Raw genomic sequence first — 26,494 nt, 5'->3', positions numbered from 1 at the left:
GTCTTCAGTACAGTTAGCTTCAAATACGTATGGTTCCACAGAAGAATATGACGGGTGAAAAAAACCCCACACTAATACTGTGATGACATCAGCATTTACCAATTTCCAGAAAAATTCTCATCTAATGCAAAAAAAAAGAAAACTGGAAGGTACGTCTCCCAGTATTAAGCTAGCATTACATTTTATAATAACTGATGGCTAGGAATAGTTGTATTTGTGACAACAGGATTAAGATACAGAGTCATATCTACATAAACACACATTCAAGAACCACTCTGGGACAGTCTGCTGTAGACAACCATTATTCTGATTATTTAAAAAAAAACAACCCACCAACCCTAAACTCTAGTATTTTATAGAATAAATTGTTTCTTATAAAGTCCTTTTGTTCAGTTACACAGAAGAACCATGCAGGGAAACAAGGCACAGTGAAGGTCACAATAGTGCTATTCGTGTGATGAAGAAAGTGGCAAACATGCAGCAAGCATACCTCTTCCTCCTTGTTTCTGGATTTCTTTCCTCTTGCAGAAATAGGCCTGCCTCCATAGATATCTGCCACGTTTTGCAGTGTACCCTGTTTGCCATTTAATGGTATCAAATTTAAGGTGGCTGGGGCAGTAAAATTATCTGTTTCATCCAATAAATATTCACTTATAAGAAACTAAATCCATCAGTGATCTGCAGTTGTTCTGAAGTTAAATCTATAACCCCTTTTTGCTTACATGAAACATGACAGTGATAACTAAAAATCCTGAGTAGCCAAGGAGAGACACTAGAGCTTTAAGAATTTAGCTGTTCTCTCTGCAGTTCTGATCTTCTCCTGTGATGTTAAAAAGCCTAAATTCTGATGGACACAAGTTTCTCTACAGCTGGATCATATACAAATTGTGGCATAGAGATGGCATTTCTGCCATTTTGAGCCATGCCTAAAGTAGAAATGGAATCACACGCTCTTAAATTAATCTTTCACCCACCATGCTGACTTTCTAAAAATAAACAAACCACACTACAAAGAACAAACTCAAAGCCCTAATAAAATACTTAAATACACATATTACATCTAATAAACTGTGGCTAAGACATATGCATTCACAGCGCACAGTCCTGGTTACTGTGATGTGCTCAGTGTCACCAAAAAGATTCAACCTTTAAGGAAGTCAATACAAGACAGTACAAAAATCATTGAACTTCAGATTTCCTGCTAAGATTAAAATCCAAAATATTTAAATTATTTTGTTCATGATATTACATAACGCTCTGCTGAACAGGTTAAAAAGATCTTGATCTGTTAGTTCAACAGACAATAAAAACAGCGTACATGTGATAGTTACATGGAACTCCTGTGTTAGAAAATTTAGGGCGTTAGCTTTCTCAGGCTGGAGTATGGAGAACCAGTGGGAAGCCAATACTCCAGTTAAACTGTTGATAGGGAAGACTGAATACAGAATGGGAAGGAACATCTCCTGTATTCACCTTTTCAGGAAATATTTGTTTTTACCTTTTTAATGCATGTTCCTGTGCTTTACAAAAAGCTAACTGGCACTATTCAAGTCTCATTATTCTTCATTCTAGCATTCAAGTTAGTCCATGTTTTTTTCACCAAACTGATGGTGATTTGTAACACTGCTCTTAAACAAGGAAGAAGTCGGAAGCAATATTTTTGAGAACTGAGCTTCCTTCCACATACTGTGAACTTTTGTTAACTGCCTCTATTCAAATTTTCGAAGACATGACTCAATGTTTTGCAATGCCACACAGCTACACTAAAGCAGCAAATCAGGTCGGCCTCAAAGAGTCTGAAAGTGTCATCAACCCAACTCCTGAGTGAAGCTTTAGACTGTCACTTGAGAACGAAAATTGACAGCAACTATTTAACTGAAGCTGTGTAAATCAGTGTGAGTCATCTGACTCACAAGAACTGCAAATTAGTTAAAAATGCCTACCGATTTCTCCTGTCAGGGCATTGTGGTCTGGACAATAGTGAGAAATGAGAGATAGTGCCAGCAAGTAAAATTATTTTCCTGCAGTAATAGAAGGAAACTGCTATCAATGGCAAATGATAGTACATGAATTTGGAACCCTGACTTTGAGTTAAAAAGTTCTAAGCATCTGGAATTTATTTTTACAACTGTGCAGTATCCTCCCTGTTTTATTACTACAGTCAGTTAAGAATAAAACATTTGGGCTCAGTTGAATACATTAGATAAACTTAATACATGGCTATGGTGTGTTAATTAATCTCATATTTATATTAATGCTAACAAATTCAAGAACAAATTGGAAGCAGGTACTTGCCTAAGTAAATGCAGTCTTAACAAGAATTGTTCATTTTTTTCAAAATAATTTACTGGTCTTGGAGGTTCTAAAACCAGAATAACAGTTTTAAAGTGGAAGACTCATGCTTTAAAACATTTATACTAATCTGAGGATATTTCACCATCAAAGCAATAAATCAAAGTATACGAGAATTGCTTACTATAAGTGAAACATGTAAGTCTGGCTGTAAATCATGATCTCATGCTCAGATATAATTCAGGAAATGCTTCTATACATCTGCAGGTGGTCTCACCTCACTGCAATGTCAGCAAAGCCAGTTTTATTTCAGTAGCTGACAGTGATATTGTGACTTGGTTGTATATGAATAGTGCAGAGAAGCACTCAAAAAGCAAAACTCTCCACATTAAGAAAACACATAGTTCAATGACACAACGTCCTTGTGCAAATGCAGGACTTCCACATTATCTTTACTGCAAAACACAGTTCCTAAAGGAACACAGTATTTAGAACTGCAAATATAGAGAACATTTTGGTGCACTGTCCTGTAGTCAATCTCTAAAGAGTAGAGGTTCTAGAAACATCAACCTTGACAAATACCTTCTCAACAAGCAGAGCATGTTTTTGTAAACACACTACCATATCTGATCATTAGCTGTATCAGTTTAATAAAACTTCATTTGTTCAAACTATTGAATAATACATCAAGTTTAATTTTAACCACAACTATAAAGCTATGAACAGAAAAAAATGTAAATGAATGTTGTGAAATTTGACACACGCAAACAAAAGATATTTTCCTTTGTTAATAAATTCATTATTATGAGAAACGCATTGCACAATGTTGTTAGATTTTAATAAGATCAATAACAAAATGCAAAAAGCTAGCAAACCTACCTCCCCTTCTCTCTTTTTTTCTGGTAATATTTAAGGGAAATACATAGCCAGCATTTCATGGTTATGATGTTACTTCAAAGATTGATAAAGCATGCTGAAAACAATAATATACATAGGAAGATCAGATTCCATACCATATGTCCCTCGGCTCGAGCTTTGTTTTCCATGGCTTCTCTCTTTCGTTGCCAGAATTCTTCAACTTGCTTTGCTCTATCTGCAGCTATCCATCCTTTATGCCTGAGTAATTGTAACACATAGCAAGTTGAAAGTCTCTCACATATGACACTCAAACCACCCCTCCCTGCATTCATCCTAACTAGGACACACAAAAAAATAACTTTCTATGAGTAAGGCATCTTCAAAAAATGTCTTTTATCAGCCAAAGTACAAGTCAGACTTCTACAAAATGGAGGAAAATAGGCTCAAATAAGTTAAAAGAATAATTCAAAAAACAAATCAAAACACTGTGCTGTCCTTCCATATCCTGGTCATGAAAACAAAAATGAATGTCAAAACACAATCTTGGTTCGATTATTTCTAGAAGTGTCTCAGCTTGTTTAACTATTATAATTTGTGGAAAAGAAGAGTCCTTCAAGGTTTTCCTTTAGAGATGAGCAAGAACTCCTCACAGGAGCCTGTCAGTAAAGGTCAATAATGCAGCAGCCTTCAAAGACTGACCCATGTTTGAAGTAAAAGCTTCCACCACTTGGATAATTAAAACAGTGCTAGTATTCTCCGAGTGTTCTGGCAACTCTTTTTGGGGGATATTGGTGGATTTCGGTTTGTTTTTAAAGGGACTATGAAGGAATTTTCCTACCTCATAATTAGCCAGAAAAGATGGTTTTTTTCACATGTTCCACCCCAGGTCAGGGACATGCTTGTGTAGACAAGAAGGCTGTGTTCAAGTTACTGTAACTTGAGTATCTGTCAAGTCTCCTAGTACAAACATCTGATCATTTTGTAAGGAACCAGTTTCTGACAAATTGGTTAGAAATGGACTTTAAAGAAGCTTTCTATTAAAAAAACACACTGAGAAATTGTGTAAGATATCCTAACAAACAGCAGAATGGTGAAGCAATTCCCTTTTCAAGGTTCCCCTAGACTCATTTGACTGAGGAGTACTGGGGGTCCAGCAAGAGGCAGGAAGAAATTTGGAAAAGCTGATAGCAATAACCCATCAGGCTGAGACAGTTAAAGAAAGAATCATTTTGCAACACAGGAGTTACAGGAGTTAATGAATTAGCACACTGATTACAAATCTTTGCATCTTGTTTGTTCCCTCCCCTCATGCCCCATACCAAGCAACAAGGAAATTAAATATTTCCATATGCTACAATTCTTTAAGAGAAAGATGCAGATGACTTTAACATAATAAACCAAATGTTATAGCTGCTCTGAAAGGGCAAGACTAAGCACATAGGGGGGTAAGGAAACAAGCACTTGATAATCCTTCTATGCAGTAAAAATCTTGTGGTGAGTCAAATATGAACTCAATGGGTGGATAGTGAAATCTGTCCAAATCCACATCACTCAGCGGAAGTTTAGCTTACAGTATTGGAGGAGAGGTGCTTCCCAAACAAAACCACCCAAACTTACTTATCTCAAACCAAATTCACAGGGAAGGCTTGTTTCAACTAAATTTCATGACAATGCTTTTCCCTACTCTAAACCAGAGTGACTTATTTTGCTAAACATTTCAGCTAGGTTTCCTCTGGGCTGCACTGCCATCTTAGAGACAATATTTAAAGATTGCTGATATTGAATATACTGAGCTTTACATTAGTTATGGTAGTGTAATCTGAAAAAAAGATTGCAACGTGAGAATTTCTCAACTTCTTTAATATGCGCTCTAAATTACGTGTCTTTAAGAAAGTTACAATTACTTAAATTCTTTTGTCCTGAATGCTTATCTTTATATTTCACCTCCATCTGAAAGGATAAAGTGCAGCAGAGAAATACTGCTAGGCTAGCTATTATAATAAAATTGCTTCTGGATAATAAAGTACAAGTTTTTACTCCACTTTAAATGCTAAGAAACAGCACCTCAGTTCAAGGCTAAGGGCAATCCAGTTAATAAATAGAAAAGAAACCCCCTCTAATTATTTCGAAACTTCTACACAGTATTTTCACTACTTCCAAGTTCACGTATTTGAGAAACACTCAATCAGTTTCTCTTCTTGATCTCCATATTATTCATAATTTGCAGCACTTTACTACAGTTTCTCTCAATTTTAACACATTTAGAACAGTTTACTCAAAGGCATGCAAGTATCATTTAATAATGTCAATGTGTGAGGCAAACAGTGTTTCTCAATCTAGGTAAGATTCGGAGATTGTGGCACTCTGTGCAAAGTACTGAGAATAGAGAAGGACTGAAATATGCATCTACATTACCTGAGAAAATACACTTTTTAGTACTAGGGTACACCAGAGGAATTATAAGTAACTTACAACAGCCCAAATTACTATAAAGAAAATAACATACACCTAGATTGTTACGAAATTGTAACATGAGTGTTAAATGCATTATGTGATTGCTGCAAAATTTTAAGTAGAAAAAAAAATTACAAAGGCAAAATATATTAAAACATAGAAGTTAATTAATGTAGTTTAGAAGAACAAATGTTTTCTTTGGCTACTTCCTTTTTCTCACATTAACTCCATTTATTTCTTCCTCCACAGGATACATCATTGGATCTACAGAAGTTTAAATAATGCATGAGAAAACTCATTCCTCTAAGAAATTTAGTTAGCAATTTAGTTAGCTCACATAACTAAACTTTTAGAAAAAAAGATATTTTCTTGTTTACTGCTCACAAATGCAGACATAGTTCTTTGGGCAACAGATCTGGAGTAGACTAAAGAAGTTTTGAAAAAATCACTTGAAAGAGTGAAATAATTAAAAAATATATATATTTGTTTACAATCCTTTCATATATAAAAATCTAGTACAGTAATTACAAAGAATAAGCATCACCAAATTAGAAGTTGCACACCATTATAACACCTGGCATTTGCACTCTGATGAAGAAAACTCCTAGAAGTTTTCCACTGATCAATAAGCAGGAGCCAACAATTCTGGGAGCATTCTAGACACTCTCCTATGCTGGAGTCAAACACTTAGATGTAGAGAAGGCAGTCAGAATGAGATGAGAGGAGAAGGAAGCATCTTGGTAGGTAACACAAAAAGTGGAACTATGAAAAAAGCAAAGGAGGAGGCTTATAATGTTATCTGCAACTGCTTTAAGTCAAGAATTTTGGCTGAAATCTGATTTAGTTACCATTGTTAGTAATCCATTTTCTCTACTATTGGGGTAGCCAAGGTTTCCATTGGTTCTAAAAGAATTGTGGTCTGCAAGAGACTAACACAAACAGACAGCACAGTACCAATGGGTAAAAGTGATTTTGAGACATGTCCAACTACTAAATAAAAACAAGACACAGAACAAGAATCTAACATACAGGGACAGATTTATGGATTATCATAGTCCAACCTGTTTGCATTGGCTTGTTTAGACACCTCCTTCAATCTTTTCATTTTTTTCCTAACTGCATCATCAGGTAAATGGTGATGACCAGCAGGGCCCTTAGGAACTCCTGGACGTATTCCAGGTGGAATTCCTCTGTAGATAAATATGCACAGTAACTTTCATTACTTTCATCTAAAACAGACCACGTGCAACTTCTAATGGAAGGTAGCCATACCTTTCAACAACGTCTCGGCCTTGTACTTTCGCCCTTAATTGAGCTTCCCTCTCTTCAGCTACTCTAATGTTTTCCTTTTGCAGTTGCATCTGATCAAAAATAGCATGATAGTGTTCATATTGTCCTCTGGAAGATACAGGAAAAGGACCAACACCACCTCCACCGCCATAATATGGTGCCTGGAAATCAGAAGGGGTAAGGAGGTTTTAGCAAGCCCTTCAAAATTTCACCTCTTCAGCAGAATAAAAGCATTAGCACGTCCTGCAATAATTCCTAATGGGTCTTAGCTTTATTCCTGGCATGCCTCTATTTTAACAAACTACAAGATGGATAAATTGAAAACTTATTTGTCTGTTAGTAATTTAGAATACTTTTACCTCCCTCTGATAACAGCCTAACATCTCACACATTTTGGAAGTGACTGGTAACAAACCCATTGAGGTGCAATTGGAGATAGATGTTATACACAGCAAGAATCATAGTTTATCACTTTTAGCTTTTGTGTTAAGAAGTGCTAACTGCAGTACTAATGAGTGATTTGTAGCCAAACACTTGTTTTTTCATGAAGCTGGAAATGATAAAGCCCACTTCGAAGGTTGCTGAATGGCTTTAAGTGCAGATTTATATGAGAATCTCCACTGTTACCAACGTATAATTTTGGTTTCATCACCAGAATTTAGATGCTTCCCTATTAAAGCTCAGATCAGGGGAAAATCTACTACAAGCTACTGCTTTACACAAATACCCCTGTTGTTCTCAAAGAATTAGAATTCCTACAGAACTGTCACATGAAAACAATTAAAAAAAATCCCCAATATTGCAAGCAGCTGCGTACAGTAGTAGCCAAGGATGGATGCAGAAAATGTGAAACTAGCAAAACAAGGTTAAGGTTGTCAGCACATGCATAAAAATGTTCCCTTTACACTTGTGGGAAGCAATCAAATCATAGTAGTGAATCTATGGAATTTATTTCAACAGTACTGCCTATGTCCTTTCCAGATTGGTCTTAAGTATTTTAAATAAATTCAAATAGATGAGTGTAGGTGTAGGTTTAAGATTGCTTACTTAGAAGTTCTTGAACATATCTGACAATGGAATTTACCTCACATTCTGAGTTTCAGTGGGTCCACGTAATCTGCATGGTAAAATACTAACTGATTTATCAAGCATTCAAATAAATATGCAGGTATGCTCTTCATCTGAACAAAAATAATTTACTGTACAAGACCATAGTTTGTACAAGCAGAAGGGAAAGTCTTGCTCTAGACACCATTAAAGGTTTCTCCTATCATTATTACATTTAAATTTTCAAAAGGATTACCTAAAGAAATAGTAGTATCGAACTCCAGACAAATGCTATGAAGCAGGTGCTCATCAACAGTCTGCAGAATAGATACAGCCCCCGATAGAACCACAAGCCCAAAGCCAAATCCCTGCTATCTCTTTCCCTACTTTCCCCCAGAAACTGGTGCCAGCAATCAGTCCCAGAAGACAAAAGGACAAAATCACACTGGACATGACCCTGCTGTGCCCTTATAAGAGGCTATTTGACTTGCTCTATAGGAAAGCTTGAACAATGCTATTCAACATCCTTGTCAGGGAGTTGCTGGACACTGTTTTCACACTGGAGAAAGGAAAAGGATACTATAAGAGTATGTGGAAACCTGAAGTGATGATAACCTAGCAGCCTGCAGTAGGATTTGTACTAAACTATCCAATCTGGAGAAGACATTTCAATGAAATTTAAAGTATGTTTGTCATGGCATTTTACACCAGCGACACCTAGTGAAAACACATGCAGCCACTGAACTTGTTTCCCTAGATGACTTGAGAATAGTGACAACAATGCAGCTACAACGCAGCTACAAGAGAACACTTCATACATTTGCTATGTCTAAAGACTTTGCAATAAAATTTTCTAAGTTAATCAGAACCATGATTGTTTTCAGGAATATATATAGCTCTGATCCAAACATGACAATGCTGATATATTGTGTTGTATTATGGAAGCTTGCATTTGTGCCTGCCAGTTTCATCTTGAGAGAGCGATGACTGCAGAGGAACAAAATGATATTTTTTGTTTTTTCCATTAAATCAGCACCTGGTGGTGTTTAAAGTCTGATATGCTTAAGTTTGCTTTTATATTTAAGCTTTAGTTATATGATATGTGGCACACAACCAAAGATGATGTCTATTTTGAAACCAGGTATTTAACAAGTAGCTAGTGAAACCTGGTCGAGCTCTTAAGTATTCCTTATTCTTGTACAAGGAACAAAAAATAAAATCTCTATTCATTTTGACTACTGCTCAGCCAGAGCTTGTTTAGGAAAAGCCGACTAAACAAGTTTAAGCCAAGTGTTATTCAAAGACCCACTACCACCACAACAAATAGCTGTATTTTAATCCATTTTCTATTGTCAAATAGACTTACAGCACAGCAATACTTAAATGCCTGCACTGGCTTGATCTGATTAAAGTAACCAGACGTTTACATTCAAAGAACTTCATGAGACTGCTTCCCAGAACAGTTGTTTCCATGAAACTATGACATACAGGAAAAAGAAACTGTCATAGGAATCAGATTAGATCATGTAATTAAATTACGTTAGAAATGAATGCCTAGAGGGTTTACAGCTTTCAGAAAAAAATAATTAGATTTACTTGGGATTTTTTATCCTTCTCCTGAACAATGTAACAGTATATATAAACATTTATGTTGCTAAATAACAAAGAATGCTTAGTGACAGGTGTTTTAATACTGGGCAAGAAATCCATTATCACAGTATGAGAACCTAGAAAAAGATTTCAACAAAAGAATTCAAGAACAAACTCGAATGTGAAAGAAGCTGTTCATGCATAGATTCAGCACAGGAGAAGTAGCAAAAACAGGAGTGGAAAAAAGAAAGTGGTGCATGAAAACCATTACTGGCAGAAAGAGAAGAGATACAGAAATTTAGTAAGTATTTAAAATGAAAACTGCAAAAGATCTCCAAAGAGCCAGGGAAGAGAGTCTGTTAAACAGTTTCTCTTAAATTATGCATAGATTAATAATAGGTATCCCCAAGAGACGACCTCCAAGAGCAGAAGAGAGAAGACCGTCCCAGATAAGCAAAAGTGGGGGGAACAGACTACACCACATTTCTACATCTGCTGCCAACCTTAACACCACCACTTCCACCTGAACCAAGCACATTCCTCCATCCTTGTTCCCTGGCTCTGTTTATTCGTTCCATCTGAAGAAGAAAACAATACAGGAAAACATAATTCAAGAAATCACCAAGTAAAACATTGAACTTCATTATTAATACATTTTAAACATATTTTACCTTCTCTTTTTCCAATCTTCTCATTTCATCTGCCTTCAGTAAACTGATCTGCAACATGTAAGGATTAAACATGTTTATTAACTGTGAGAGCAAACTACTCTATATTCTTATGCAACACATAATACACCACTTCACAAGGTATTTCAATAAAATTAATATGGGTGGAAAAAAGAAAGTCTCAAGAGTCTTGTCTACCTGATCTCTCTGGCGTTTTTCAGGTAATTCTAGCCTTTTCTTTTTTGAAGGTTCCTGAAAAATAAGCATATAATTTGGAACTTATTACTAAGTCATTATTCCGTCAAGGCTCTGCCAAGAGAAGTTAGTGCTCCAATTGCTTGTGGACCTCCAGGAAGACTAAAAAACCAAAATATTTAAAAAAAAAAAAAAAAAATCACTGTTACTTAAGGTCTGGGAAAAAAATATGGAAGAAACGTTTTTGCTTAGTTTGAAAATGAACAAATGATTTCAAGCTACCTCAAATACTTTCCTACTTTTTTCTCCTGGATTCATTTTTTTTCCACTGGAGTTGGAAAGGCTTGGATAAAAGGTGAAACTTCAAATTAGACACCACGATGCCTGAATGAGAGAAAAATTCTAATTGGAAAAAAAGAAGTCTTAAGCCAACTAGTTACCAAGTACAAAATGGTGTTTAAAATAGTTAATTACTAATGAAAAGCACTGCTAGAATCTAGGGGTAAATGCTACTGTACTTGTTCATCCTTTACCAAAAGCTGTATTGAAAGCTGGAGGCAGTAATTTTAAAATCTGGTTTGTCCTAATTTTTTCACCCTTGCAATATCATTCTGCATTACAATCTTCCTATTGTAAGTCCTTGAGAGTACCTAGATATTAAGATCCTCTTGTATTAGGAGAAGCAGGTTATCCTTAGGCTCTTTCACTTGAGTAACTAAACAACACGCTTATCACCTATGGAATAGGAGAATGCACCCACTATTGAATATCTAGTGAAGAAGCATAATAAACTATGCTACTTACTCTAATCTTCTCAAAAATGTGATGGTTACTTTTAAAGCATTTTAAAGCACTTTTTTTGGATCATATTAGAAGAGAGAGAACGCTTCAAAATATTTTCTTTTGATGCCCTCTCAAATGAGCATGGTAAAATCACGTATCTCAGAAGACGGAAGCCTTTAGAGACTCAAGTCAATGGAGTTCGACTACAGTACGTTAACATCACTAAACCAATGGAGATGCTAGTTTACACGCTCCTCTGAAAAGCCTGTTGAGAGCTGCAAGCTCAGACTACCCTCGAACAGCAAAAAGAAGAAAATTTATATTACACTGTAGCCATTGTTTCTATCCTAAATCTTATTCCTTGTCACTAGGTACAATCCTCACAACTAATATCTCTTAAAATTGCAGTGTTACTGACTCCTTATGCACCAAGAGAGTATTTCCTCAGCCTCTACCCTGCCACTTTGAGTGCCTATGCATGTTGGGTCAGTGTTGGCTGGTGAAACTGGTTACACAAAGAGCAGCAGCCTAGCTGATGGTTGTGCAACCACGCCGTAAAACATAAAAACCTCATGGTCTCATAAGGACACACAAAAAGCCTGTGTGCTCCATTCTTCTTGCTCTCTTTTTTAAACTATGTATCACAAGCCAACCAGGCTTGCATGATCGGTGAGATTTTCCCTAAACATCTGATAACTACTGAACTTCTAGGATAATTTATATTTCAAGGATAATTTTCTATTCGCTTACGAAATCTGACAGATGGATAGAGATCTCAGCATTATGTTCACCAGTGTGCCATTGGGAGAAGGTAAAAAAACCCCAAAACCCGTAAAAAAACCCAAAACCCATAAAAAAAATTCAACAAAAATACTACTTAAGCAGAAGAAAATCTGAATTTGTTCTCCTGCTGAAATGAGAGCTTCTTTGTTGCTAGTTGTTTGGCATGTGCATATAGCTCAAAACTAGCTGTATCATAAACATCTCCTGGCCATGCAGTAATTAAAGGAATAAAGAGAGGGAGAAAAAAAAAAGTTTTATGTAATAGGAAGTACAGAGATGATCGAGACAAAGATCAAAAGTACAGTAGGAAGGCATACAGAAGGCTATTTTTCATCAGTCTTGGAAACCACTCTTCCAATTACACAATTTCTCTGACTGACAACACTACAGAAAATCACTAAAAAAACTTTCTATTATATGTTTTGAAAATTTGAGATTATTTTTGAACAAGCAAGAAAGATGCAGATTCTTATCCAATGTCCATGATCTTGGTATACCTGACAGACTTCTAATATTTCTAAGGGTGGTCAACACCAATAATGGAACTGAAAACATGCAAAGCACATCTAATGCTGTAGTGGAATTAGAAACAAAATCTAAAGGTAGCAGTCTCCAAAAGTCATTATATTAGAAAAAACTAAACAAAAAAAATCAATAGTGAAGCAAGCCAAGCATTTAAACCCTACTTTCTCTGCAGATGAATGTGTCCACATAAAAGATATTCTGAAAGGGAATGTGTACCATTTTCACAACATTTGAATTAGGTACGAGCAAAACAGTTCAGTTTAAGTGACTCAGCAGCTTACCTGTCTAGATTTAGTCAACAGCTTCTTCTCATTAGGCTTTCTGGGTGCATCACAAGACCTCCTGATACCTAAAGGCACTCCATATTTTGCAGCAGGTTTGGTAATTTTCTGAGTTGGTCCAGCTGAAGTCAGTGTTTGTTCTTGAGCTGGTCTTTTAGCTAAAAAGAAAAAAAAACACCTATCTGGTCTGGCCAGTGTACCATATTGCCCTTTCCTAAGGTCTTGGAACAGCAAAGCTGGAGGAAGCCGAGTGAACTGCTAAACTTTCATTCATATGAACTGATGCATTAAGTGCAACATACCCAGTTGTCCAAAACAGGTCATCTAAAAATTTCATGCATGGTAAGAAACAGCAGAACACAATCCTTGAGCTTTTCACTCTGAACATTTTGAACTAAAGCTTATTTCAGCTGCCATGCTTTACTATCCAGTTATCATGAACACAAGTTTTCCTAATGGAATGGAGAGACAGGCCTCCTGCAGTCCTAATGACACTGGACTGCAATGTGCAACACTAATATCAGCAGAACATGAGTTCTGGAAGAGCATCAACAGCCTTCAGGGATATTGTTTTCCCTGTAGAGTTCATGAAAATATGTGGATCTGAGTTTGTGTTAGCATGGCTCACTTACAGCAGAATAGCAGGACAGAGTGAAATGCTTGCACAACACTATCAAAAGACACAAAATCACTTGCCGCAGCTTCAAGTGATTACAAGGAAATAGAGGGGAATAAAATTCAGGAAAAAGATGGTAAACTAATACAGGAAAAATGAAGCACATTAAGACCATCTTTACAAAATTAATCATGGTCTAATTTGCTACCAATAGAAGAAACTCTGCTTTAGACTGAAGTCAGAGCTTAATCCTGGACTCTCTAGTGAAACCTCCCACATTTTGACAAGCAATGGTATTTCTCATTATCTATTTGCCATTAGTAAGGGGAAAAAGAATCGTAGAATAACAACATATAAATAATTTCCAGTATTTGCAGTCTTTACTGTCTCCTTAAACTTTGCAAGCGGAGCATACTGCAAGAGGAGAAAGAATACAAACTATGGTCCTGTAATATTTTGGGTACTTCCATCATTTGTACCCTACACACATCCAGCTCCATAAGGGATGGGGAAAAGTTGCTTCCCTCTTTTTCCTGAAGCTTCTCGAATCAGACACATGATTATATAGAAACATATAGAAACATGCCAAAACCAACAAAAGAACAAAGCTGGATACACTTTGTTGCCGTAGCTGAAAGCAAGATCAACTTTACACCTTACTTACCAGGTGCAGCATGTGGTCCAAACTTCTGGAAGATTTTGTGATTAAATTCCTCTGCGATAAGCTAAACAAAAAGCTGAACAGTTAGCCAACAGTATTTACAACTGAAGCTAGAAAGAACTTTTCAGAGAAGGGTACCACTCCCAGTAAGCATCTAACTAATAGTATTAACTATAACTGAAATTTAAATGACTACTCAACTTTATCTGTTCCAGTTAGTACCACTAATATTTATATGAAGCTGGATTCAGTATTTTCTAACATTTTTTGGCACAATTACTCAAATAATTTCAAGAAAGCAATGTAGCCTGACTTCTTAGTGGTACGTGTTACCTCATTTATGAACTAACTATAATCTAGATGCTTCCTGAGCTGATGCAATTGAGACAACAAAAGATGAAGGCTGGGAGTATTACAAGGTAACGACGCAGAGGCTTCCTTTGTTCTTATATGCCTCACCAGGCATCATTTACAGCCAGCATTCACTGCCCACACGATATAGAGTGAGAATCACTTTTAGCTGAGCCTGCTCTATGTTACCATTTTCTAACATCCTGCTCTCAAACTTCTTGCTGAATCTGAGTGCCATAACCGGTACATACCAGTACAGAATATTAGGATGGGAACTGCAAAGGTAATTTTAGCAACAGCAGAGCTACTTTCAGACATATAATGGCCATACTACAGATGACGTTTTTAGAGCTGGAGCATGCCAGGTACATGTTACTTAACGTTCTAACAACTGACAGATGTGTTAACTGAACAGTTACCAAACCACAAGGTTTCAAGGAATAGTCTCTATAGAATCTGGAACTATTCAGATTATTTTGATTTGCTTAGAGGCTATCACTCAGTTACAACAGATGCTGAGGTGTTAAAACTAAGAAAAAATAAGAACCTAAGTGCAGAACTTAAGACTCAGTACATGATGGAAGAGAAACTTTCTAATCAGTCCAGTCTACCATCAAAAGATTCTGTAAGCAAGAAGTGACACATGAGAACAGTCTCATGCTAATGGTATGCAGGTGATTTTGAAGCTTTTATTTGGGTGTTAAGTTGTAACAACTGAAGTGTGATGTTTCCATGATAACACAGCTGCTGACAGAAAAGAAACAAGACTCTACAGTACCTTTTAAAAAGCCCTCTCTACTATTTGTCATTGATGCTAATTTAGATCCACTCTTTACTGTAACTTGGTAGCTATGAAAATTAAGAAAGAAGTTAAATAAAACTGGAAGAGTGATTTCCTGTCATTTAAGAGTTGGATTTCAACAATAGTTACAACATGTTGATGTCAGCTATGGAAGAGCTCTTAAATATACACTAAGGAATTAACTATGGATGAAAATGAAAGAAAACAGGCACAGAATGACCACCTCAGCTGAATTCACATGTTCCAGTAATAGATACATTTAGAGAGATATGTTGAGTAAAAGGTGCTTTCTGGGTGTGGGGTGTGGGTTTCTTTTTTTTTTTTTTTTTGTTTTAAGATTAGACAGCATCTCTAAGTCAAATGCATTAGTGATTCAGTTGTAAAAATTGTCTGTAAGTATTCATACACAAACTAGGAGAAATTAGTTTCTTTATCTGGTAGAAATCTACTGCTAACTATATATTGCCTCACTAATTTCAAATAAAAATTTCATAACTATGCTAGCTATCAGAAATAAAAATGAGATCAAAGTAGTAAAACTTACAACAAACTTCTCTGTAAAGTCTTCTGAATCTGAGCTTTCAATGGGAGTTTAATCTGAACTACTATTAGTCGAAACTATTCTACATGTAATTGAAATTCCAATTTCAAAAGCCTTCTCATGAAATTGCTTTAGTTGTGAATTGGGATCCTTTGGAATTCTTTATATTTAATGAGGTCTCCTTTTACATTTATTTCCTCCACGTCCACTCTGTCTATACTTATTTATCTCATGTCAGTACTATTATTCACTTGTTAATCTCGATCTCTCTTGACTAGATTTATAATAAAAGGACATGAATATACGTCAAATGATACGAACAGATTCTAAACAGAATAGTAAGCAACTTCCTCAAGGTTATATATATGTGAGACATTTAAAAATCAAGAAATTTAAAGATCAATTTACTTAGCAGTATTTCACAGAACATGCTTTCTGGCCATTCCAAATGCCAAACAAAAAATGGATTAAAGAAATTATGGTATAGCAGTGATGCTGAAGTCACCAACAGCACCATTTTATGAATAAATGCATACCTAAACAAATCAACATCTTGCTCATAATTCCTCACTATACTGAAAAACACACAAAACAATGTACTTAAGAAAATGCCCCTTTATATCTGTTTGTGGAAACTACCATCCACTTAAATAATTTGAGATTTTCTTTACTGTTCAGAGTAAAACCCTTTTTCCCCAACTGTAAGTCTCTACAAAAGCTGTACGGAATACTATTACTCCCATTTCTCATTGTATATGAACGTTAAAATAAAGAAAAAAGTCAACAGCAAAATGGGAATTAAAACTAACTCCATACCTGTGGTGTGAGAAACTTTTCAACCCGTTTGGCTATAAAGTTCTTCTCCAATATGGAGTTTACTGATGGTCTGTTCCTAGGATTCCTTTTAAATAACTGTGAGAGTAGATTACGTAGGTCATAGGAGTAATGTGTAGAAACAGGAGGGAAAGGTCCAGAGATTATCTTCAGTACCAAGTTCTTCATGTTACCAGCCTCAAACTGTACCATACAAGAAAGAACACAGTTACAACATATCACTGCCTGTCTGTCTGCATGTAAGGGTGCGCAAAGAGGAAAACAAAAAAAAAACAACACACCTTCCCTTGCCTCAACGCACCAAAAAGAATTTTCAAGGCCATCAACCGGCTTACATCAGCAGTTTATTTTAACATAAACTAAAATTTTATCTGCTCACAAGTATTCCAAGTACATCATAATACAGGTGTGAGGGTCTGGATGTGGAAAGCCAGTCAATGGATTGTGTGGATGACTGTCTATCCACACCAGAGGTGTTGCCAGGTTCAGAAAGACCAACCCGTCTCCTGACAATCTCCACGACGAGGAAAAGATGGCTTATATTTGTAGGTGACTCCCTTCTACAGGGAACAGGTACCAAAAAAACACAACAAATCCAAAAAATAAACCCAAAACAAGACAGAAAAAAACCGCATTTTCTTCTCTTCCTAACTGGAAAATGCATGATAAAGATATATTCTACAAAACACCATACACATGGCGGGAGGGGGCAAGGCAGGCAACTCTTTCACCTTGAAAGTTTTTTCTAGGACCTATTCCTGTTCTAAATGTAAATGCATTAATCCAGCTCCACAAGCTGACAGTCCAAATTCAGACTTTTAGTGAAAAAGTCACGGAAAGAAAGGAACACTATTCACAGTATTGTTTGTTACAACACCAAACAATTTTTTCAGCTGACACAGTTCATTGAAATCTACATTGAAAACCAACATACAGTACTAAGATTTGTGGAGGGATTGGTGTGAACCAAAACTAAGATGGAAAATGTTGTTCAGTATAGGAAGATGAGATTAAAATGTTCAAGGTAAATTTTAAACAGTCACCATGAAAGCCTTCCATCAGGTGAAACACATTCACCTAGTATCAGGAAAAATTACTATTTAAAATCACTATGATTTTGAAGACGCAAGAAATTCCTACTCACCGCATGTTTAAGTGTGCACATTTCATAAAGAACACAACCAAGGGCCCAGATATCACTAAACGAAAGAGAACAAATCTGAAGAATTAGTTCTAAGTGTAACATTCGCAAGTAATTTGTATCTGTGAAATGCATCTTCAAAAAGGAAAAGGCTTGGTTTTGACTATGTACAAGCTCTCTTGTATATACATCTTCCACCCCCCAAACCACAAAAGCACAAAAAAAGAAGAATTCAACAACGAAAAATAAGGCCAACCTGAAAACCAGAGGAGGTGATTTTGGCTCCAGATTTTATTTAGACCCTCACACCTGAACCACCCCAATCACAGAAACTAGACAAAACAGACAAAGGCTTATTTTTCCTTAGATGCATTTGTCTGAGGTCTTTGAATTAAACAAACAAACCCCCAAATTCTCCAGCTAACTCAGCAAACAAAATTATCTAAATCAACTTCTCTTTTAACATTGGTTTACCTACTCTCACTCACTACATGTGTGAAGTTAAAGATTTAATAAGATGCTTGTTAGTACCTTTTATTGTTGTAAGGTTTGTTCTGACATATTTCAGGTGACAAATAGTACGGTGTTCCTATGCAAGTGCGAGCCAACTCTGCAGTACTAAGAAGAAAACAAGAATGAATGTTAACTAGTCAACTCACATAAAGCACACAGATTGTATTTTCTAGATCCAAGCAATTCAGATTAAGTCAGAGAAAACAGCATCGAAAAGGAGTTACCTGTTAAGAACTCTGGCGATCCCAAAATCTCCCAGCTGTATTGTTCCATCTTTCGTTAAGAATATATTCTTCATATAGAAATTTTAAGAAATCTATTAATTAAAACATTTATACAATTGCGCATTTTTTGTTCTCAACTTCTCTGGGGAAGAACAAAGTTTTCTACCATTCAATCTCCCTGCAGTCACTAGCAGTAGTGTTACTCACTCCAATGAAACACCAGACTTTAACTAGACCTACATCATCAAAATTAAAGAAAAAACTATTACACATTCTAAAACATAACCGTTTCCATCCCCACACAGAAATATATAAGTAAACACTCAAGTAGCTTCATCAAACAGCCTCATCTTTTTGTACAAATACATAAACCTCTTCCAGACAATTCTGAAGAAAAAAAAGTGCTTCCATTTTTAGAAATTTTTACATAAGAAGACTCTTCTCCATAATTTCCCAACTTACACTAGCAAGATATGAATGTCATCACTTTGGAAGCAAATTCCATTAAAACACAGTTACCTACATACCTGTGACTTTATGTCCCGATGCAAGATTTTTCTATCATGTATGTGTTTTAGCGCTAAACAGATTTGTACAAACCAGTCCAGGATCTATGCACAAAAGAAAATGCAACATCAGCATTGTTATTTACCTGAAAGCTACCCTGAGTTACATAACTGAAGATGGTATCAGATCAATTTTATAATTATAACTCAAGATTTTACCCTTTTCCCACAATCTGTCTTCCATTACACAGTACACTAATTCAAAATCTAACAGCACTATCTCTATAATGCCAACTTCTTAATGAAAGATGCACACTGCCCAAATTCAGCCTCAGGCCTGAGATTGTGAGTTTCATTACGTATTATAAACCATGATGATTTCGATTGGCTAAAATGTTCAAGACCTGGAACTTGCATCTTTAAGACTGCACTTTTGCTGTAACCAATACAAGAAGTCTTCTTGCTGTCAGTGAATCAACCACGAGTCCTAGAAAGTCATATTGATGTTTACAGAAACACTTTTTTATCAGACAGTAATTTGATGTATTTTGCCTTAAAAAAGAAAAATAGCATAGAGCCAATTTCGGTAAGAAAAGCAACAAACATCTAGAAGATAATAAACAAGCCAACAAACCCCATTCTTGTTGGCAATTTTTAAAAAAAATCTCAGTACAAAAAGTGACTAACTGCAAGACCTTTCCAAGTGAATAGTGGCTTCATTTTCCCAAGTTAGAACTCCATACACGTCAAAATTACCACAAGACATAACTTTCACTGTTCCACTTGAAGTTCTTGTAAAAGGGAGCCCATATTAGAAAAATGAATCTTACAAATTATATCCAAAATGTTTCACGATTACCCTATGCCCTATACCATCAACAGACCTATCCTACTAAGCCTTTCTGATCACAGGTAAACTGAGATCCTACTAGATGCAGACACAAAAGCACAGAAGCAATTTATAAACAAGGAAACATATGTCAGTTATAACATAAAAAAAAAAAATCTGACTTTTTTTACTTAGTTCAATTAAATCTGTTCATAAAATCCTCTCATATATTCTAAATTCTCCCATAGTACAAATGACTTCATAACCAGTAGCATGGAAAGAAGAAAAATCTGCTAACATATTTCCAATGTTTTTCAACTTCACATTGCCATATTTCACCTTATTATACTTAAAAAGCATGTTATTTTATACGGCTGACAAATTAAAGTATTACAAAAGAGAAATCCTGTGCCACTGCAACTTTAGAAAAAAAACCACTTCAAAGGCTTAAAATTATTCATGTTGTCCTTCAGTATTTTTCATTTCTTAGTCTTAGTTTACTTTGCAAGAAATCCAACTTTTTTTTAAAGCACTGTACACATGCAGATGAAGCCCCACCTACTTTTTTTTTTTTTTTAAATACTCCTGTGACTGATGGCAACAAAAATCACAATTTGAGAACCTTCTTTTAGGTTAAGCAATCACAGCTACTAACCTGAACCAGAAGAATTTCAAACTTGTGAAAAAGTATCATAGTACAAACACTACAGCAGCAGTTTGCCATTACCTGATCCTCAGAGAATAAGATTCCCTTCTGGGCATTTATTCTTTTAAACAGGTCTCCTCCTTCACAGTAATCCATTACTATGTAGAGACAGCCATTTTCTGTAAACAAAACACAAACTATTTAAAAAAAAAAAAATCCATCTTTTCATAACTTCCCAAATATCCTCCCAGTAGCCACAAAAAAGCAGCAAAAAAAATTAACCTTTTCACATGCAGATTCAAGACCATTCATTAGCCCTTTTTTTAATCTTCAAGCAAAATTCTTTTATTATTATGAGTTTCACAACAGAAGGCTGCTGGTTTCTGGTAAGACTACTTCAATAGGGAGAGAAAAAACTACAGCTACTGAACAAATGCCCCCAAACAGGGTTCAGAACCAGCATGAAATAAAAGATGTCACTTGATGAATGCAACATAAAACCATTCTTCAACCTGCTCTAAAATATCCAATAGATCTCTTACCCTAAAAATAGAGATCCTAGGTTCTAATTTAAGTAGCTATCTCTATTTGTCCTGTTCTTCCTTGGAGTTTCACCTGGGCAAGGTATTATGCACATTAAATGCAAGAATGCGATGATCATCAACTTTCATACCAGACATGCAGTTCACTTCAGAGACTGAAGAACACTAATAAAACTTGCAGCAGACAATGACAGATGGAAAAACTTAATTTTCTCATTTTTTAATGAAATTCGGGGAATTTGAATGAAATTTCCAAAAAAGCCTGTGCAAGTTTCTGCTCAGAGGCATGAACATACATAACATATTTCAAACAAAGTTACAGTTTTGTTCTCCAACACAATCTTTCCCAGTTACTGACAGAAAGAGATTAGGCAGAAGGAAATTGCAAGTTACCAAAACCACAAGACCTGCGCTACTCACACATCAGGCACGATTTTGAGAAGAGCTGAAGAAATGCATAAAATCAAACTATATGCCACTCAAAAGAAAACCTCTTATTTTATGAAAGAGTCAAAACTAATTAAATCATCCAAGTTGCTTGAATGTCACTCCCATAGAATGCTTCTGAAATCTGTCTTTCAAACCATAAACCCCAGGGTTTTTCTGTGGTGCTTACAGCTGTTTGTATCTTGGTTAAGCTTTATAATCAGTACTGTTTTAACAGATGATCCCTGGAGTCTGGATTTCCAGAAGACCTGTTACTGCAACGATTCTCATTTATAAACCAAACCAGTACGTTGAAAGTCAATGTGTTTTAGCAATAAAGATGCAACATGAGGTCCTGTGAACTGCACACTGCAGGATCTACCTTGTAAGAAGGAAAAAAGAAAAAGCCGTCTAAAAGACCAGGCCTCTATTGCAGAAAAGACAGGAAGGTGGATTTATAAACCAGAAGATTGCAATATGAGTGTGGAACAATATTCTAATTTAATGAACAAAGAAACCAAAACCCCCCAATCAAAAGCCACAGGAAAGACAGCAGAAAGGAAGGAAAAATAGCAGTGTTCCTAAGCACCTCCAAAAATATCCAGGGGTTTTAATGGGTATTTTAACCTATACGACAGGCTCTTGCAATCTCTTATCTGTTCTCCTCATTTCCTGAGGCATTCACTGTGAAAATAATGTAGAATTTTATTTCTTCTTCCTTCCTCGCTTGAAGCAAACAGCCTCATCTATTTTTTCACCTCTGAAAGCAATGATACAATTGTACTTTCTAAAGAGCTTATTCCAAGACAACAGACTCTGAGATAAAATTGCTCCTGCTAGGTGATCAATACCCAAATTTAGACCATACTTACATTTAACACACACAAGCATTCTAGTTTTTAGGGTACAGAGAAGTATTTGAGGAGACTTACGCTCTGGAGAAACAAGAACATAACTCTTTCATGTAAGCATCATCCAAAACTGATGCACATAAGGAAAACACACTGATATTTCTATGAGTCATTGTGTTTTTCTTTCATTATTATTTTTAAATGTATAGGGGAATTGTGTAAAAAACACAACCAAAAAGAACTGAAGAAAGTGAAAGAAGTATACAGAAGAGCAACAAAAGGGAAAAAACACATTGACTTCTAAACTACGTGCAATAAGCAGTGCACAGTCACTTCCTCTCCTTACTCCAGGTTCTCCAGCATTAATTAATCTTACCTTCAAATGATTCCCTATACAGGACAATATTTGGATGTTTCATGTTGGCCAATACAGCAACTTCTCTCCTTGATTCTTCTCTCTCCTTATTTGACATCTTTGGAAGGAAAAGAATGATTTTTGAAAAGAGGATTGCACAAAGAATGTATTAGTAACTAGTAATAATCACTCACCTTAGAGATGTTTATTTCCTTGATAACATACTGTTGGCCATTTTCTTTAGCTTTGACAAGAATTGCTTTCCCAAAGGATCCTTCTCCAATCTTTCGCACTTTAATATACTTATCCATAGTTATCTTCTTAAGGCATCCTTACTTGAGCTCTAGGCAAAAAGTCACAACACAGATTTAGAAAAAAGGCTGAGTTCCTAAAACCAGTTTAATCTTTCATCCTGACAGACAGTATGAAAAATGATGAGTTTTAACATTAAACAAAGCAAATAGCCAAAGCTATAGTTACTGATTCTGCCAGCACACAATTCATCATGTAGGCCTATAGCACCTGGTTAATAATCTTTCATTCAACTTTATGACAAATGGAGGGAAAGGGCAGAATTCCTACACGTTGTTTCTTAAGAAGCACTAAATCCAGTATTTTGGAAGTTAGTCACTATAATGAATCAAAAAATAGACCGATTTCAAAAGATCTGTCTCAAGTTTAGAATCGTTATGCAATACAGAAAGGTGTGACTTTAACTGTAATTGAAACCCTAGATAATTTATTTTTATATGCTGAATATAAAATAAAATCATTACAAGATGGTGCAAATCAGTATTTTTAACATACTAGCTGACCCTCTGGGATTAAACCGCAGCAGCTGAATGTTGATGGTATTGAAGGTTCTGTATTAAAAACCACCTCGATAAAGTAAGACACTAGTGAGCTGCACGTAGAAGGCATGGTGATACAGAGAAATTTCAGAACAGCAGTAAGAATTGGCAAAAAAAAGACCAAAGAGATAAACAAACTCACAGTACACTAAAACATTATCTTTTCTACAGTAGAAAGCCCTTCTGTACCCTAAGAAGTTTCTGTAAGCTGAAAAACACAAAAGGTTCCTAAGCTTTTCTGCATCCATGCCTCATTGAGAGCACTAAGAGCACTCGTGCTTTGCTGCATCCAGCTTCCTTCCCGCAGGAGACTCTATTACCAGAGATGTATACTTCACACACATCTCAGGGAGGCTCTTCTGCCCAATTTGTGATCTTTCTTTCCTCACAGAACTACCATGCAAACACAGATACTGTCAAAGAGAGAAGGACCCACCTATACAATGGAAGCAGACTAAAATGAATGAGCTGGATTACTGTAACAAGACAAGACAACTGCAGTGATCTTTTCTGAAAAAAAAAAAAAAAAAAAGGAGATAAGAAAATAACCAGGACTAAGAATAACCACCAGGAAAGAAAAAAAGCAAAAATGACAGGCCTGCAATGTCTTGGTGGGGATTCTTTTTTTTTGCCCTGAAGTATAAAAAGATCACTCTGTGAAATCGCACTTCTAGAGAGACTCAGTATTAACATGACTATTCTCTCTTAAGCAGTATCAGCCTGATCTAGTGGGAGGTGTCCCAGCCCACTGCAGGGGTTCTGGAACTAGATGGTCTTTAAGGTCCCTTCCAGCTCAAACTATTCTATGATTCTATAACAAGTGGGACAGAATTTTAACTTCATAATGAATGGCTTCATGAAGGTCTCTTTCTACCCCTGCCTTGTTTATAAAACAAGCTGGACTCTATTACAGCTAAACAGTTATGCTATGCACAGCCCAGGGTTCCTCCTGCACACTGTTCTGTGCAAATATTATGATCAATAAGCAGCCTGAGGGCAAAAAGGCACAGTTCGGTCAGAAGGAATAAAGCTTTGTATGAGTTACAGGGCTTACTTTCACCCATGGCATGGGAACCAGAGGGACCAGATTTAGACTAGACATAAGGAAAAACTTCACCATGAGAGTGGTGAGGCACTGGCACAGGCTGCCCAGGGAAGCTGTGGCTGCCCCATCCCTCGAGGTGTTCAAGGCCAGGTCAGATGGGGCCTTGGGCAGCCTGATCTAGTGGGATGTCCCTGCCCGTGGCAGGGGGGATGGAATTAGATGATGTTTAAAGTCCCTTCCAAGCCAAACCATTTACGATTCCATAATTCTATGACCCCAGCAGGGCGTTGGCTTTTCCAGCCTCGGGCAAGAAGCCCGTTCATTCATCAGGATGGCGCACGAAAGCGGCTCGTGCGCCGGAGCACAGGTGTCCCCCTCTCTAGAGACCGGGGGCAGCCGGGCGCCAAGGGGATGCGACACCCCCCGAACCGCAGCCCCCGCCGCTCCCGGCCCGTCCCCGCATACCTCCCCATGCGCCCGCCGCCGCCCCGGCCGCTCCGCCGCTCCCCGCCCCATCGGCGGCACCGCCCCGGGCCAGGCTCCCATTGGGCGCCGCTTCGCCCCGGCAACGCGCGGCTGCCCGGGGATATCGGCCTGGAGGGGAAGAAGAGGAGGGGAGCGCTGGCAGCCCGCTTTCCCCACCTCGCCCCAGGCCTCTTGCTCTGCCGTCCCGCACCGCGGAGCTCCGCTCGGGCGCGTCAGCCTTTTCAAGCGACCAACCTGCGGCCGCTATCGTTTCCCTTTGGGAAAACCCCGCGTGCGAGAAACAGTCACTGTTAAAAATATTGAAAAGTACAAAGTCTTCGAAGCAAAGTCGGATGCCCTTCCAAATAAGGTATCCCATCTTACAAAAGGTATATATACTATTTTGAGACAAAGAACCATGTAAATCCTCAAAGAATTTTTTAAGGTCACCCAACCACGTCTGAAGACTTAATAGAACCATAGAATAGTTTGGGTTGGAAGGGACCTTAAGGATCATGTAGTTCCACCCTCCTGCCATGGGCAGGGACATCCCACTAGATCAGGCTGCCCGAGGCCCCATCCAGCCTGGCCTTGAACACCTCCAGGGATGGGGCAGCCAGTTTCCCTGGACAACCTGTGCCAGTGCCTCACCATTCTCATGGTGAAGGAATTCTTCCTTATATTAAGCTTAAGTCTGACCCTCTCCAGTTTATACTGTTCCCCCTTGTCCTATCACCACAAGCCTTTATGAATAGTCCCTCCAGCTTTCTTGTAGGCCCCTTTCAGGTGCTGGAATGTTGCTTTAAGATCTCCTCAGAGCCTTCTCTTCACCTTACAAGACAACTGCGTCTTATAATACAACGAAACATCAATAAATTCTCGCAGCCCTAAGACAGGTTATCTCTTAACCTAAACCAGCTACATCTCACAAGATAATTAAGCATATCAATAAATTCTTGCAACTGTAAGAGTTTATCCTTTCAGGTTCTTTATCCATGTCTGGAGATTGCCTGCATATTATCTCTGTACAAGACATATTTATATTACAAGATAATTAAACATACTAACCAGTTGCAGCAAAACTCAATGAATTCTCACACACCCAACTGATACTGAAAACGCCAGCAAATAAACTCTCTAAGACTAGCTTTGCAGTTTTAGAAAGCAAGCATCCTTTAATGAGGCCCGGGCAACACGAGGGAGTGGTCACCATCAATCATGTGGAGCGAGACAAGAGCTGGTTACAGAACATATTTGCCGCTTACATGCATATGTACAAGTTTTCCCAGAATTATTCAAATTCTACTACTTTTCAAGGACCAATTTTAATGTTATAATGTACTTCACAACAGTCAAATCTCTACTAAATTGCAGTTGGCTCCAGTTCTCTGTCTGATCTTGCATTTGAGATAAGGAAAGACTGCAAACAGAGGTAATTATAGAAGATGACACTTCTGTTCAGCACAGATCATACTTAACACAAGGCATTACCATTTCCAAAAGAATGAAGTGTGTAACAGTACCCAGAA

At 37.0% G+C, this 26,494-nt stretch overlaps 1 protein-coding gene across 11 annotated transcripts in view; it reads right to left on the bottom strand.

Moving 5' to 3' along the window:
• The window catches only part of NEK1 (NIMA related kinase 1), a 53,577-nt gene that overhangs the window by 25,595 nt on the left and 1,488 nt on the right, over positions 1-26,494 (bottom strand). For 4 of the 11 annotated variants that reach the window (XR_008449630.1, XR_008449631.1, XM_054065291.1 and 1 more), the window contains exons 2-19: positions 23,892-23,965; positions 22,799-22,947; positions 22,626-22,722; positions 20,512-20,609; positions 18,977-19,060; positions 18,450-18,517; positions 18,244-18,330; positions 17,716-17,770; positions 16,554-16,754; positions 14,047-14,107; positions 12,767-12,924; positions 10,398-10,451; positions 10,203-10,250; positions 10,035-10,109; positions 6,877-7,055; positions 6,666-6,794; positions 3,306-3,408; positions 491-574 (exon numbers count right to left, since the gene is read on the bottom strand). Coding sequence is in view for 9 of the 11 variants with exons in the window: in XM_054065291.1 (XP_053921266.1) it covers positions 491-574; positions 3,306-3,408; positions 6,666-6,794; positions 6,877-7,055; positions 10,035-10,109; positions 10,203-10,250; positions 10,398-10,451; positions 12,767-12,924; positions 14,047-14,107; positions 16,554-16,754; positions 17,716-17,770; positions 18,244-18,330; positions 18,450-18,517; positions 18,977-19,060; positions 20,512-20,609; positions 22,626-22,722; positions 22,799-22,915 (1,698 nt within the window). In the remaining 2 variants the exon portion in view is untranslated. Of the gene's footprint in view, positions 1-490; positions 575-3,305; positions 3,409-6,665; positions 6,795-6,876; positions 7,056-10,034; positions 10,110-10,202; positions 10,251-10,397; positions 10,452-12,766; positions 12,925-14,046; positions 14,108-16,553; positions 16,755-17,715; positions 17,771-18,243; positions 18,331-18,449; positions 18,518-18,976; positions 19,061-20,511; positions 20,610-22,625; positions 22,723-22,798; positions 22,948-23,891; positions 23,966-24,965; positions 25,012-25,142; positions 25,162-26,494 lie in introns of those variants that run through there. The other 7 variants (XM_054065293.1, XM_054065292.1, XM_054065296.1 and 4 more) reach the window with 7 other exon arrangements.

The sequence above is a fragment of the Cuculus canorus genome, chromosome 4 (assembly GCF_017976375.1).
Source record: "Cuculus canorus isolate bCucCan1 chromosome 4, bCucCan1.pri, whole genome shotgun sequence".
In the NCBI taxonomy this organism is placed as follows: Eukaryota; Metazoa; Chordata; class Aves; order Cuculiformes; family Cuculidae; genus Cuculus; species Cuculus canorus.
Note: the sequence above shows the minus strand (reverse complement) of the source record. Positions and strands in the feature narration are given on the sequence as shown.